Consider the following 15,793-nt stretch of genomic DNA (forward strand, 5'->3'; position numbering starts at 1 on the left):
ATAAAGGGAGAATCCTAATACCATTCATAATGGGTAGTGAATTTCGCAACAGTCACAAACTATCTCAAGTCAGAAATTAGGTGGGTCCATGTTGTAAAGGAACCTCTATCTCCTCGGTCAAATTTCAACCTAAAATAAGCAACTATATGGGTTAAAAGTATTTCCAAAGTCATGAAAACTATGAAAACGCCATGACGTTAGTGACATTTTCATGATCATGTAGAACTTTAAACAATGCTGAGTTGCTGACCCCTATCACATACTCCTTGTTGGCAGGAACTTGACCAATAAGTGGGATATCGTCTACAACATTGACCACCCCCACTAATCATTCCCTACAACATGGAACTCATGAAGTTTGAGTTGGAACTTAAAGATGGATCGAATCTAGTAAGAGAGATGAGATTTACAGCAAGAAGAAGAAGAAGGATAGAAGAGAAGAGAAGGGAATGAGAGAAACGATTGTGTGTGTTGAGTGATTCTCAACACACATATTACTTCATTAATAATCTCTTCTAAATTACACAGGCCTCCCTAGGGAGGTAAAGGAAAATAAAATAAGAACAAGAAAAATACAACTTGGTCATGTCTTATAATATGAACAAGATATACTAACAACTCTAACACTCCCCCTCAAGCTGGAGAATAAATGTCATACATTCCCAACTTGCACAATAGGGCACTAAATAGACTAGGAGTGAGACCCTTAGTGAAGATATCTGCTACTTGATCACCTGTCTTCACAAAGGGAGTACAAATGCACCCAGAATCCAGCTTCTCTTTGATGAAGTGACAATCAACCTCAATATGCTTGGTTCGATCATGTTGAACCAGATTATGGGCAATGCTTTTGGCAGCTTTGTTGTCACAATAAAATCTCATTGGCCCTTCAGTTTCAAAGCTCAAGTCTTGAAGAAGCCTTTTCAACCATATAAGCTCACATACTCCATGGGCCATGGCCCTAAACTCGGCTTCTGCACTGGATCTAGCTACAACTGGTTGCTTCTTGCTCCTCCAGGTAACTAGATTACCACCCACAAAGGTACAATACCCAGAAGTAGATCTCCTGTCAGAGACTGAACCAGCCCAATCAACATCTGTGTAGCCTTCAATCTGCAAATGGCCATGCCTGGAAAATAGAAGACCTTTTGCTGGACAAGATTTCAAGTATCTAATGATGCGATACACGGCATCCAGATGTCCACTTCTGGGAGCATGCATGAACTGACTCACCACACCAACTGCATAGGAGATGTCTGGTCGAGTCAAGGAGAGATAGATTAGTTTCCCAACTAACCTTTGGTACTTGCTTGCATCTATAAGAGAAGAACCACATTCATCACCAAGTTTATGATTCGGATCAATGGGGAAGTGGCTGGTTTGCACCCCATCATCCCTGTCTCCTTCGAAGATCCAAGACAAATTTCTTTGGCAAATGTTGATTCCTTTCCTGATCTAGATACTTCAATACCCAAGAAGTATTTCAAGAGTCCAAGGTCTTTGATCTCAAACTGTAGCGATAAGACTTCAATCATATCTCAAGAACATCATTCCCATACCACAATGTCATCAACATAGACAATGAGGGCTGTAACTCTACCATTACCTCTCCTGATAAACAAGGTGTGGTCAGCTTGACTCTGATAATACCCATTCTTCAAGAGGGCTTTGTCTAAATCACTCAAACCAGGCCTTAGGAGACTGCTTGAGGCCATAGAGAGCCTTCTTCAAGAGACACTTTCTCTTCAGCTGAGGGACACTTAAAACCAGGTGGAGGTTGCATGTACACTTCCTCTGCTAAATCTCCATGAAGAAATGCATTCTTCACATCTAATTAGTACATTGGCCAATCTTTATTGGCTGCCACCGAAAGAAGAACCCTGATTAAGTTATACTTGGCTACGGGGGCAAAAGTCTCCTGGTAATCAATGCCATACACCTGACTATACCCTTTTGCAACCAGTCTAGCTTTGTACCTCTCCACTGTACCATCGGATCTATACTTGACTGTATAAACCCATCTGCATCCCACTGGAGTTCTCCCCCTGGGAAGATCAACTAGTGTCCAAGTATTGTTCTTCTCTAGAGCCACCATTTCCTCAGTCATTGCTTGCATCTATTTTGGATCAGATAAGGCCTTTGTGACATTTTTTGGAATAGAAAAAGACTCAAGGGCAGTAGAAAAAGCAATACTGTAGGAGAAATGGAGTCATAGGAAACAAATCAGGCTATGGGGTTAGTGTGCTCTCTTCCCCTTTCTCATAGCAATGGGAAGGTCTAATTCGTAAGGAGAGGAATTACCTGATCGAGGAGGATGAGCGAGGATGTGGATCCAAAGAGGGGTTTCGGCAGGGTTGCTTATACCATGGTTGCTACCCTTTTTCCTTCAACAAGCATTCACCTCTTGTAAATACACCATCTTCTTTGAATCTTATTCCCTTGTATTCTTTTTTTCCTGCTAGCATCACCACCACTACTAGCATCAATATCAACAACACCATCAGCATCAGCATCATCAACAACATCCACTTCTTTGTACTTTCCAATATCAAATAGGAATGGGGAAGTGGAGGTAGGCAAGGGAGATAGAATGGGAATGACATCAGCATTCTGTTCACTGCTAGTACTCTCCCCCTGACCAGAATGTTGAGGTGAAGAAAAGTAAAGGATAGACTCAAAGAAGGTGACATCTTTGGAGAGAAGTCGCCTTCGGGAAGGAGGATGGTAGCACTTATACCCTTTGGTTGAATCAGAGTAGCCCAAGAAGATGCACTTGAGAGCTTTGGGATCAAGCTTGGTACGAGCTGATTTGTTGACATGAACATAACAAACACAACCAAAGACTCTTGGAGGCAAGGAGAAAGCTGAGGATTGAGGAGAAGGAAGAGCTAAGGGAGATTTGGAGCCAAGGAGTGGAGTTGGCATCCGGTTAATAAGATATGCAGCGGTAAGAAGTGCATCAGACCAAAAGGTCTTAGGCACATGCATACCAAAGAGAAGACCCCTGGTGATTTCCAGCAAATGGCAATTTTTGCGCTCAGCCACCCCATTTTGTTGTGGGGTGTCAACACAAGCCAGTTGATAGAGGATGCCATTATCAGTAAAGAACTGTTGGAGCCCCCCATATATGTACTCACCCCCCTTATCAGACCTAACAATTTGAATGTGGGTACCAAACTGAGTACTAATAAGATGATAAAAATCCTTAAAAGCATCACAAACATCACTCTTTTGTTTCAACAAAACAGTCCAAGTAGACCGAGAATAGTCATCCACAAATGAAACAAAGTAATGAAATCCTGATAAAGAAGTAGTGGGAGAAGGTCCCCAAACATCAGTATGAACAAGAGAAAAAGGTCCAGTAGATCTATTACCACGATAAGGATAAGATGTGCGACAATGTTTAGCAAAAAGACAAGATTCACACTGAAAAACATAAGATGAAGGAAAAGAAGTAAACAAGTGGGGTAACTGTCTCCTCATAACAACAAAAGAGGGATGACCCAAACGCTGATGCCAAAGCATTACAGACTCCAAAGTACTACGGTCACTCCGACCACAAACATAAGCTGCAGCAGTAGATTGGGCAGGTAACCGTGGTTCAAGAAGATAGAGCCCTCCTTTCTCAGTCCCACTGCCAATAACCCTCTTTGTCTCCAAATCCTGAAAGACACAATAGGAAGGAAAGAAAGTGACACAACAATGTAAGGATTTGGTTAGGTGACTCACTGATAATAGGTTAGTAGCAAAATCAGGAACATGAAGGACAGACTCAAGGGAAATAGAAGGAGTGACTCGCACATTACCCTTACCAGAGACAGAAGAAAGGGAACCATCAGCAACCCTTACCTTGTCCCGGCCAGAGCAAATGGAGTAGGAATCATAGTACTGTGACATACCAGTCATGTGATCAGAGGCTCCAGAGTCAATAATCCAGGTGGGTGCAGTAGGAGGGGCAGATGAGACCTGCAGAGCTGAGGCAGAAGTAGAAGACCCTCTAGAGGGAGAACCAGTAGCAGACGGTCCAAGGTGAGACATCAGGCGACAGAGGGCTGCAATATCATCCTGTGAGAGGGAATCAGAGGCCGGCTGGGGTCCAGGTGACTCAGACTCAGATGTCACAGAGTGAGCCATAGCTCCCCCTTGCTTTCCTCCCCGAGCACTGAATGAATTACCACACATACCAGGGGGCTGTCCATGAAGATCCCAACACCTGTCCTTGGTGTGTCCAAGCTTGCCACAATGATCACACTTGTATCTCTCACGGTGATCTCCACGAGGTAGCCCTGGCCTTTCCCCCACTTTTCCGTCGTGGGAACTGGAAACAAGAGCAGATCTCTCTCGTTGATGGTGCAATATCCATAGTGGTTCTCCTGGTTTCCTCACTTTGCAAGTAGTCTGACACTTCATCCAGAGATGGAAAGGGATATCTTCCTAAGATTTGCGGCGAAGAGGCTCATACTCGGGTTAAGACCTCCAAGCAAAATAAGGATCATTTCCTTTTCTTGACTCCTGTAGACCTTTGCCTGATCATCAGAGTTGGACAACTGGAGGTTGTTATAATGATCATATTCCTCCCACAAGCTAATAACAGAGTTGTAGTACTCAGAGATACTCCTATCACCATGTTTCATATGGATGATTTTTTAGAGAATTTGATACACCTTTGTTGCATCTCCAACTCTATCAAAAACTTTGGAGACACTATCCCAAACATCTTTCGCAGTCTCCTTGCTCATAAACCTCCTACCTATCTCAGGTTTCATGGAGAATATAAGCCAAGTCATAACAGTGGAGTTCTCAGTCTCCCACTTGAGATAGCCTGGATCAGTTGTAGTAAGAGTTGTGATAGACCCAATAATGTAACCCAACTTTCCCCTACTGCGTAGGGACAACTTCACAGACCGAGACCAATCCAAGTAGTTGGTATTGTCCAACTTCACAATAGAGATTTGGGTGTTGGGGTTATCAAAGGAAGCCATGGTTGGAAAACCACTACTTAGGCTGCCAGGTGTAGTTGGTCCACTGACCTCAGAATCTTGTCCAGACACAGTAGACATCATGGGCAGACACTCCAACAAACAATAGTGGGCTGCTCAAATGGGGAGTACCCTCAACCCAAACAAAGTAGGCAGACCAGCAACCAAGTCCCCAACAGCCAAAGCAACCAAACAGAGAACCAATACCAAAAAACAGCAAGTGTATAGACAGTAAAGGCCTGTATAACATCAATCAAACTGCTCTAATACCCAATAACCTTCAGTCCATAGCAACAACAGGTGTAAATAGAACAAACAACTCCATTCGGATACACCAAAACACATCCACGATACTGAGCTTCAAAAAAAAACAGGCCAAAGACAAAAAAAAAAAACAGAGCTGACGGTACCTTGAAAGTGTCACAGTTTGGAGCTATGCTCCTCAAACAGGCTCTTTCTTCAACCGAGTGGTGGGGGGTTCAAAAGGGTACCCCTAGGCGATCCACAAGCAGCAAACCTCTTCCCAAAAGATGAGAAGATGAGGGAGAAATGAGAGAAACACTCCTTCAGCTGGTGGAAAAACAGGGTGGCTGTAAGAGCTTCAATCTTCAACAACAGCCACTAAACTTCATCCATGGTGTGTGGGTTTGAAGAATGAACCACCAAATAGTGTAGTATGTGTATACTTCACATAGTACAGCCTCTAATGGAACCCCTTTGTCCTCTTAGGGTTCCAAAGAGAGGTGAAGAGCAAGACAGCAAAGCTTAGTCGACTCTCAAACCAGATTGCTTAGCTCTGATACCAAGTTGGAACTTAAAGATGGATCGAATCTAGTAAGAGAGATGAGATTTATAGCAAAAAGAAGAAGAAGGATAGAAGAGAAGAGAAGGGAATGAGAGAATTGATTGTGTGTGTTGAGTGATTCTCAACACACATATTACTTCATTAATAATCTCTTCTAAATTACACAGGCCTCCCTAGGGAGGTAAAGGGAAATAAAATAAGAACAAGAAAAATACAACTTGGTCATGTCTTATAATATGAACAAGATATACTAACAACTCTAACAGTTTGTAGGGCTCATAAATATTACTATTGACCCACCATGCCCCCCTTCCCCACCCCCACCCCCCCCCCCCAAAAAAAAAGACACCATTGTGTCTTCACTCCTAGGGCTAAAATATCATTTTGTTGGATTTACATTCTAACTTCTAGTCATTTAGGAAAGGTTCTCAGCTTAGTAAAATAATAATCTGTATTCAATACCCTTTGAATTTCAGATTCAAGAACCAAACTACACCTAGAATAAGAAAAACTTGAAGAAAAGAAAGCACACCTATCTGACCAACGAGCTCAATCTTCACACCATTGTGTTCAACCTTCTTCCCTTGAATGGGTTCTAGAGAAACCTGTAAATAGTATCACATAACAATTATCTTCTCTCAGAGTTACAGTTGTCAAGCTGAACATCAAAATGAAAAATACCAGCATGAACATAAAAAGAAGAAACATTGATGAAAAGTCATAATACCTCCCCAACAATGTTCTCTTGGCTCTGGAAAAGGGGAACCATTACAGTTTGACCATTTTCCTTCTTTAATGGAACCTGTGAAAATTAAAAAATAATAGACAAGGGCAGATATTTATAAACATGTCAAGGCAAACACCAAGTGCGCACACACACGCGCGCACACACATACAAATCCCATTATTGACCAAGCTTATTTACAGTAAAGCTAATAGAAAGAGGATAGGAGCATCTGGCCTAAAATGAAGCATTAAATAAAATAAGATTTTTTTTATATAAAAATCAGTTGAAATAGAGATGAAATTGTTGCAGCTTCAGATATAGAACAACCAATAAGGATTGATCCATATTCTGGTTTGATAGTCTTCTTTCGGTTTCTTGTTTTTGTAACCTTGCTCTGATACCATGTTGCAGTTTTAGTCTTTCAGATATAGAACAACCAACAAGAAGAATTAACAGGGTTGAAAGAAAAGAATAAAAGAACCAGCAGTAGTGTACTACCGAGTGAGATACAAGAGAAGATCAAGATTAGGAGAGAAAATAAGGAGAAGAGACAGCTGATAGAATGTAGTTCATAGCTATCGGCAGTCCTCTCCCACACATAAAATAGAGTAAACATCTTGTTGACCTGTAATATAGCCCCCAAGATTTAAAACTTTACTTACAGACCCCTGGGACGGACGGAATACCCCTTCCGTTAGAGTGAACAGGTTAAGTGATGATGCCAGCAGGCCATAAATATGTAAATGGCCAAAATACTCTTATCTCCTCCTAAATCGATCCTCTTCTTTCCTCTTATTTCCTTCTTTCCCTTCTTCATCCTCTGCTAGGGTGGCCATCTCACCGTGAAGGAGCCATTGCCGCGTGAAGGGAGCCATTGCCGCCATTGTCGTGAGGAAGCACCAAAAAATCTCATTCGATAATCGAAGGTACCCTTCGCCCTAACTAAATCACTCCTTAATTTTGCCCTAAATTCAGTGAGAAGGGTTGATGACCAGAAAAAATCAGAATTAAATCACCTGTTTTCTTCCTCATATTTTGATCTCAAATTAAATTTGATCCAGCCAGTGGACTCTTCTCAAAATTTGTGGATAGGTTGAACCAACTTGGAGGTCACTCGATACTGGTTTGAAGCTGATTGGCCTCGTTGATCTTCCTCAATCATTATTGCTCTTCACTCCATGCGATACCCTGTTTACGGTAGTTTTCAGGTTTCTTCAAATTGCAATTATTTCTAATCTGTCCACCAGATTGCCTTGAGATTCAGAGGTATTATTGCCCCTATCAAATATAGTCAACTTGATATAAATTTGGAGTCAATCAGAGCTCCAGAGTGCAAGCCGCAAATTTTCTCCCTTTAATCCTGCGGTACTCCGTTTTTTTGAGGTAATTTCCATCATATTGTTGCTGCTAATATGACCTACTGCTTCAACAGATCAGGATACTGTTTTAGGGCATTGATCACCTATTGGTGAGGGTCATTTGATTCACCTTTGGAGTTATTTTGACCTCAGGTTCTGATGCTTATATATTTCACTACAAATTCTGATTTATTTTCCATCATATTGGTCACTGTTTCCCGGTTGGAAAAAATTCGAAAGATTAACCTAGAGTTCCCTTCTCTTCCCTTAGGGTTGATGACCAGAAAAGAAAAAAAAAAAAAAAAAAAAAAAAAAAAAAAAAAAAAAAAAAGAAAAGAGTGAGAGGGGTTGCTGGAGTTTACTCACCTTAGAGTTGCAGGAGCTTCAGTCTCCGGAATTTCAGTGGCCGGAGAGTAGAAGGGTTGCTGGAGTTTTCAATCGGCTAACATAGAGGTGCACGAGCTTCAGTATCAGAAGGGGAGGAAGATATGGACCTGGTTTAGAATAAGAGCTGGAGTTTTAATCGGTGTTGGAGCTTCATCGCCTACAATTCCAACTCTTATTTCAAGGTTGGAGATGCAATAAGGGTACAAATGTAATTTTCATTTAGGCAATTTTATTAAAGATGTACAAAGGTTATTTTGGTCTTTTACATTGTTACACTGACACCTAACTAACACCGTGAGGTTTATGGGTCTGTAAGGTTGGTTTTAAAAATCTTGGAGGCTACATGATAGGTCAACAAACCTCAGGGGGTGATATATAAGAAGTTTCTGAATGACACCTATATAGGTGCATTTAAAATTTGAAACCTTTTAATTGCCCCTTATTCTCAAAAGGTTTTTAAGATACAGGTATAAAAGAGTTTTTAAAAATAAATTGAAAGTGACATATCATTATATCATTATCAAAAGGTGTCTTTGTCATGCACATTTTTTACGTGCACATATGAAATGACACTATCACCCTCATTGGAAAAAATTGTGTCATACCAAGCAAAAAAGTAAGGTTACAAATTATTTGACACCCATTGAGGGGTGTCAACAAGAAAATCTCGTCGACACACTGTGCTTGAAGGTAAACTAAAACTTTGATTTAGTGGAATGCTCATGCGACACACTTTGGGCCAACCACTGAAGGTGTTAATTTCTTTTTCTCCACCTCTAATTTTTCGCTCAATAACAGATAAAAGAACTTAGAATTGAGGTATATACCTTCTTCTACCTCCTCTCCTCAGTAATTTGTGCACCCTCCATTAGCATTTTTCAATAAATTTCAGAACTTCACTCAAGAAATTGTTGTAATATGGGTTCAAGGGAATTTTAGACCCTAGGGGTATTTCAGTCCTTGTACCTATTCTAGAATGTTCTCTAGACTATTATAAATAAAGTGGGGCTGTGAATATAAAGTCATAAGCCGTTATTCACAATTTCCACATGGGATCAGAGCTGGGATCCACATCAGGATCCTAACCCTCATGGCTTCCACCACGAAACCCTAGGCCTCTCTCTCTCGCTTTTTGCGCCGCAAGCACCAACATCACCGCCTCCCACCTCCCGCCACCGTCTCTCTCTCCCCTCTTGGTTTCAACACTGCAAGCCATCACCGTCATCACCTCCACTAGACACCAACATCGTCACTTCCGCCAGCCACCACCACTAGTGCCTCCGCTAGTCACCTCCGCCAATCACCACCACTAGCACCGCCCTCTTCTAGCGGTTTCTCCATACTTTGTTGCCCTTTTCTCTTCACCCTTGGTTGTGACTTATCTATCTCCCACCAAGGGCTTTTTCCCTTGCAATGATCTAAATCCCTTCTTCAATCGGGATTTGTTGGTGATTCTTCCTAGGATCTATTGAGAAGTGTTGATGCTTTGTTAAAAACTGTCTTACCAACAACCATGGACTCTGATTTGACCACCGCATCTTCTGGACAAGAAGGAGTCAGTCAGCGTGACTTTCCTTCGTTCGGTCATTCCCTCTTAGCTCCATTAAACTTGATGGGAGCAATTACTTGATGTGGTCGCGTTCTTGTTATCTAGCGATTAGTTCCTGCGGCTATTCAGGCTACCTCACAAGGGACTCTGTTATGCTGTGTACTGCTGGGCTGCTCAAGATAAATGGATCACCTCTAATTATTTGGTAATGTCATCTCATCAACTCCATGGATCCCATCATAGCCGGGGGCTATCTTCTTCTAGACACTGCTGCTACGATCTGGAAGACAACCAGAGATACATATTCTCATGTAGGTAATGCTGCCCAATGTTATGAACTCCACAAGAAAATTCATAAGACCAAACAACAAGAGTTATCTCTTTCCAAGTATTATTCAACCCTAAGTAGCATGTGGCAAGAGTTGGATTTTTATGTGTCTTTTACAGCTACCTGTGATACTAATGCAACGGCATTTAAAAAATGGGTAGACAGTCTTCGCGTCTTCAATTTCCTTGTTGGTCTCAACATGGAGTTTGATCAGATTCGGGCTCATGTCCTGAATCGTGATCCCTTTCCATCGCTTGAGCAGGCTTATGCCATGGTGCAGTCAGAAGACAGTCGTCACAATGCCATGGTTCATCCGGTTACACAGGAGCGATCAACCCTTTTACTCTGGTCCAAAATTTTCATCTAGTGGAGGGTCTTTCTCATGGTACTGGTGATCATTCTACATCTGACAGAGTTCCAGTAAAGTGTGATTATTGTGGAAAAGAAAGACACTGGAGACAAATGTTGGAAATTACATGAGCGTCCTACTAATACTCGAGGTCGTGGGCACGGTCGTCCTTCTTCAGCCAGGGCTCATTACACTGCATTTGAGGATACTGCTGCTGATCCATCTCTTTCTCAGGAGGAATTACAGACCCTACGTCGCCTGATGACCAGACTGGACTATCTTTTTCACTAGCTCCATCTGCAGCTTCTGCCACATCCTTGCTAGGGACCTCTGCTCCATCTTCCTCTTCCCATTCAGGTATTTCTTTTGGTGACCATTGTCCCTCAATCGTATTTGTTCCTTAGATAATTGACTTAGGTACCACTGACCATATGACAGGATCTCCCACTCAATTCTTTCAATATTTTCCTTTGTCAAACTGTTATCAAGGCGTCGCCATGGCATCCAGGCTCCTTGGTCGCCTTGGACGCCTTGGGCGCCATGGCGGTGTCACCTTGAATTTTGGCCCTCTAAAATGCCATGCTCGCTTTCCCGCCTTGATAACTATGGTAACAGTAAAGTTCGTGTGGCTAATAGTTCCCTTTCCACTATTTCTGGGAAGGGCACCATTAAGTGCACTCCTTCGTTATCTCTTTAATTTGTCTTGCATGTTCCCAAATTTTCTGCTAATGTGCTCTCTATTAGTAGTCTTACACAGGATTTAAACTGCAAAGTAACTTTCTTTCCTAATCATCGTCTTTTCCAGGACTTGAAGACAGGTCGTACAATTGGCAATAGTAAAGTGGTTGGTGGTCTCTACTTGCTTGATAGTTCTTCATCAGCTTTGGTCTCTCAGGCTTCTATTTCTGACTCGTCTGCGTCTGCTTTGGCCGAATTACATAAGTGGCAACATCGTTTGGGCCACCCTCCTCTAGGCTTTTTATCTATTTTGCTTCCCAATTTAGTGAAAAATTGTAATCCCAACAACTTTTTTTGTGATGCTTGCACTTTTGCAAAGCAAATTAGAGCTGTCTACACTGTTTCAGATAATTGAAGTTTAATTCCTTTTGGTTTAATTCATTCTGATGTTTGGAGCCCTGCTCGTTGTGTATCTACATCTAGTAACCAGTTTAGTAGGAATAAGTCTATGGTTGGGCTATATACACATTGGGCCTTTGATCCCCATGGGTTTTCTATGTAATAGGCCCTGCTGTTAGTCATTCCGGGCAATAAAGTAGGAATAAAAACCTTTACCGGTCAAACTCTTTCAAGCAAGCCTGTCCCAAGCCGGTCTGTTCACAAATCGGATGTTAGCTCTTTTGCACGAATCTTCTCTTATTGAATCCCCTGCTATTGTATTGAATCAAATGCAAGTCTTTTGAAATGAAATCTTGTTTTCTATAGATGCTCTTTTATAGGCTTAAAATATGGGTAATTAGGTTGCATACGGGATTCCTTAGTTTTATTTTTATGTAATTAGTAGTCATGTGATCACTTAAGTGATCATGTGACAACTTAGTGATCATGTGACTATTTAAGTTGGGCTGGATTAGGACTCTATAATTCCAGCCACATTTTGAGTCTATTTCCTTTGTCATTCACTTTCCTAGTCAGTTTAGGTTACGTAATAGGTTAAGGATTGGGTTAGGCCTTTCCTTTTTAGTGTAGGAGTCTATCTCTGAGTCTTTTATAGAAGGTTGTAAGGGGGGCAAGGATTAAACACGAATTTTGAAATTAATGAACAACTTTTGCTGCTCTTCTTCTCCATTGAAGGTTTTTGTCTTGTGTTTGATCAAGGCTGGTGGGATCAGTGTTTGATGAGGTTGCAGATGAGTTAGTTAAACAAGGGGTTGTTAGACCTTGCATTTGTTTGGAATTCTATTCCATCGTGATTAGTCTGTGAGAGTTCTCCTTTGGATTGGTTGGGGGATCTTTGGCTAATTTTCTGATCAGGGTTACTTTCATGTGTATTGGGCTGGTCCTCTTGTAGAGGGCTGGTTGTGCTGTTACTTCTATGTATTTGTATCACTATTTACTTCTATGATCTTTTCTATCAATAAAATCTTGTAATTTATAAATATAAAACAGGTTTCTAGGTCATTTGCCATAGACTAAAGGGTTATACTCTTTACTGTATGTAAGACTTCTGTTTTATTCAGTTGTGATGGTACTTTTGACATTTTGAGAATTATTTTGTGATGTGGGTTTTTACAGGATTTGCGGCAATTTTTTTTAAAAAAAAAAAAGAGCTACAGAACTAAATTGGTAGAGAGAATTTAATCTCTATGAAGTCCCATTCATGCTCCACAAGGTTTTACAACTAGGGTCATAATGTCACTAAGTACTTTCCCAGTTTCCTTTCGTTAAAAACTCTCTCCAATCCACACATATAATCAGCAGAAAAAAGGCCAAGAATTCTAAAATGTTATTCTACAACTCAAAATGTTTAATGAACCACTTGTCATAAATATATTAAAAAAAATTTAAATCAAAGAAAAGAATTGCAAATACATGATGAACAGAGTGATGTTTTCGGCCTGTACGGAATCATGAATACACTTCTATTATCTTTAAAAGAACACAAAAGCTTCCTTAAACCAAAATATGAAAATGCTGCTCAGATGATGTTAAACAGAACCTGCTTGCGAGTTCTTCCATCGGCAAATGTGACTGAAATGTTACATGGTGGCTTGAAGGCTCCAACAAGAAAATTCTGAAGTAAATCATAAAAACATTATAAATTACTTCCCATCCAAGAAAATCTTCACTATTCTGGTCAGAATACAAAAAAGGAAATTTTATGATGGCAAAATAATGCAAGTCTGGCAGTACAGATGTGAAGCACCCCTATTTTGGCCAGGTGGCATTTAAAGAGGCATCATGTATTGATTATGTGTCAAATTTGGGGCCCTAATTCAATCATACGGCCCACTTTGTATTGCACAGTTTCCATTGTATTGTCAAAGGACAAGAACTGCTAAAAATATTTTATTTCTCCACCAATTTCTGTACTCTTTCTTAACATATGAAAGAGTCAGATTGGGCTCAAACTTTGCATGTTAGGGGAAGGTGGGGCCCATCTATCAATAACATTTTGCCCCACCTGACCCGCAACATGGAACATAATGCCACTGGTACTGCATGGAGCCACAATCCCACCAGACCAGCACCTCCCATTGATTTTATGATGATTTTACTAATCTTAAGGAGAACTCACCATGACTTTAGTAACAAATCCTAAATTGAATCCTTGGCACACATAAAATACCTACGATTACAAACAGAAATAAAAATATCAACTTCAAGTCACAATAATGTCTCAGATCAGTAATAAATCAGAACAAAGTTCTCAACAAGGATGAATAATGTGGAAGTTATAGATGAATAACTTCATGAGAATATCAACACCAGAGTAGTACCAAAAACAATTCTGAAACTTGTTGACTGGGGATAATGGACAACCTTTTAAAGTGTATGGAACTATGGTAGAGAGAATTGGCACTTTAATTCAAAGGTCAATTCTTCATCAAACCAAAAAAATAATAATAATAAAGGAAAAAAATCAAAGAATAATTTTCTGGTTTGACACCAATATGTCAGTGTGGCAAACATGGTCCAAGTGGTGTCCTTTGAGTCTCTTTTATTCAATTATTTCTTATAGTTTAAGTGCTGAAACTGTCTCAGTAGCCTCCAAACCTCAGTAACATGGAAAACTCTATTTATGCTAAACTTACCACATGAAAAAAAAGATATGGTACGTGTGATACAGACTAGTAAAGCTGTTACAAAGCGGCATAGACCTGTCCAGTTAGGGAAATCAGATTCTATCCCCTGCAACAACAACAACAACACCGGTTTATGTCAATTGAAAATTAGATAGAGAAGAAGGGAAATGAATTCCCAAGACAATTAGGGCAAAGGAGAAACCAGAGTGTTTACAGGGTTTCGTGATTTTCGATTCTAGGGTTTGAGAGGGAAATCGATGGATCAAAGATTTAAGAGAGAAGGGAAGTCAGAGTTAGGTAGAGAAGCCGCCTCTCCGCTCCGAGCGGAAGCATCGACGGGGATAGCATCTCCATGGGCTTACTGTTTGCAGGGTGACAATATGAGAGAGAAAGGGAGATCACGGAGTGGGAAACTCACCGTTCTCCGTTCTATTGCAGTGGCGTGGACCTTCTATGCAAAGGAGATGAACGGACTATGGAATGTTTCCCCGGGAACGCCGTCGGGCTGCCAGCCACGTGTCTAAAATGATTAGGGAAATAGTTTTCTGCCTGGGATTGGGAATGAAATTTTTTCAAATGTTATTTTTAAACTAAATTTAAGTATAATATAAATTCATTTTATTTAGAAATTGGATAGAATTTTAGGTCAATTAATCACATTTTAACTTTATTAACCCTACAGAGACATTTTTATCATTTTACGTGGGCAATCTCTAATGTCTGAAAGAGTATGAGGAATTTCTCAAACTTTAAAAAAAGTTCTTTCTTAATCCACGAATAATTGTTTATCATCACTATTAACATCCTCCGGGGTGACAAAATGAGGTGTAGACTATTGTTAATTTAAAGTTTAAAACAAGAAATAAAAAAATATTTTATTTACTATGATATATTTAAAATAATTTAAGAATCAAACGAGAGGGTAAAAAAAACAGGTCAATCTTTTTGAAAATGATAAAAAATGAAAAACAAAAAATACGAGTTTTAAACGTTTAAAATTGAACAATATGAAACCAAATAAAAGACAATACACTCGTCTTTAATTGTATATTTTCCCTTAATTCTACCAGGTCTCCACACTACTTCTCCAGTAACACCTAATTTATACATATGGAGTCTTAACCAAAAAAAAAATTATACATATGGGATTGCTTCAAAATAACTTTTTGGAGGCAATTTTTTTATTGTAAACTGGCTAATTTCCTCAATTGATTTGTTTATTAGGAACCCTCTACAAACAATGAAGCATGAAAACCCTTATGCTGGTCTTGAGTCTCTATTTAACCCCAACTGCTTGTAGGCTCATGCTGGTCTAGATGGTTTTTATTTTGGTATGGTACTCGATCTAGTTCGATCTCGATCCAAATTAAAACCTTTGCCAAGCCAAACCACGCGATTTGCTCTAAATCCAAGGCCACTCAAGTCAAACATTTGGTCTAAATGCAATCGGGAATGTCGGAAAGAACAAAAATGTTAGTGGTGAGGTGGTTTCTCTTCGACCCTGGTGCGCCAATTGCATACAAAACTAAAGCAGTTAAATCTCACAA

At 40.2% G+C, this 15,793-nt stretch overlaps 1 protein-coding gene across 1 annotated transcript in view; it reads right to left on the reverse strand.

The window, feature by feature from the left end:
* Positions 1 to 13,802, reverse strand: part of LOC122646368 (vacuolar protein sorting-associated protein 26A) — a 51,323-nt gene extending 37,521 nt beyond the window's left edge. The window contains exons 1-4 of the mRNA XM_043839915.1: positions 13,739 to 13,802; positions 13,160 to 13,234; positions 6,512 to 6,586; positions 6,317 to 6,389 (exon numbers count right to left, since the gene is read on the reverse strand). Of these exons, the coding sequence (XP_043695850.1) occupies positions 6,317 to 6,389; positions 6,512 to 6,586; positions 13,160 to 13,234; positions 13,739 to 13,741 (226 nt within the window). The 5' untranslated portion in view covers positions 13,742 to 13,802. The remainder of the gene's footprint in view (positions 1 to 6,316; positions 6,390 to 6,511; positions 6,587 to 13,159; positions 13,235 to 13,738) is intronic.
* Positions 13,803 to 15,793: the final 1,991 nt, after the last annotated feature.

Source organism: Telopea speciosissima, chromosome 11, assembly GCF_018873765.1.
Source record: "Telopea speciosissima isolate NSW1024214 ecotype Mountain lineage chromosome 11, Tspe_v1, whole genome shotgun sequence".
Classification (NCBI taxonomy): domain Eukaryota; kingdom Viridiplantae; phylum Streptophyta; class Magnoliopsida; order Proteales; family Proteaceae; genus Telopea; species Telopea speciosissima.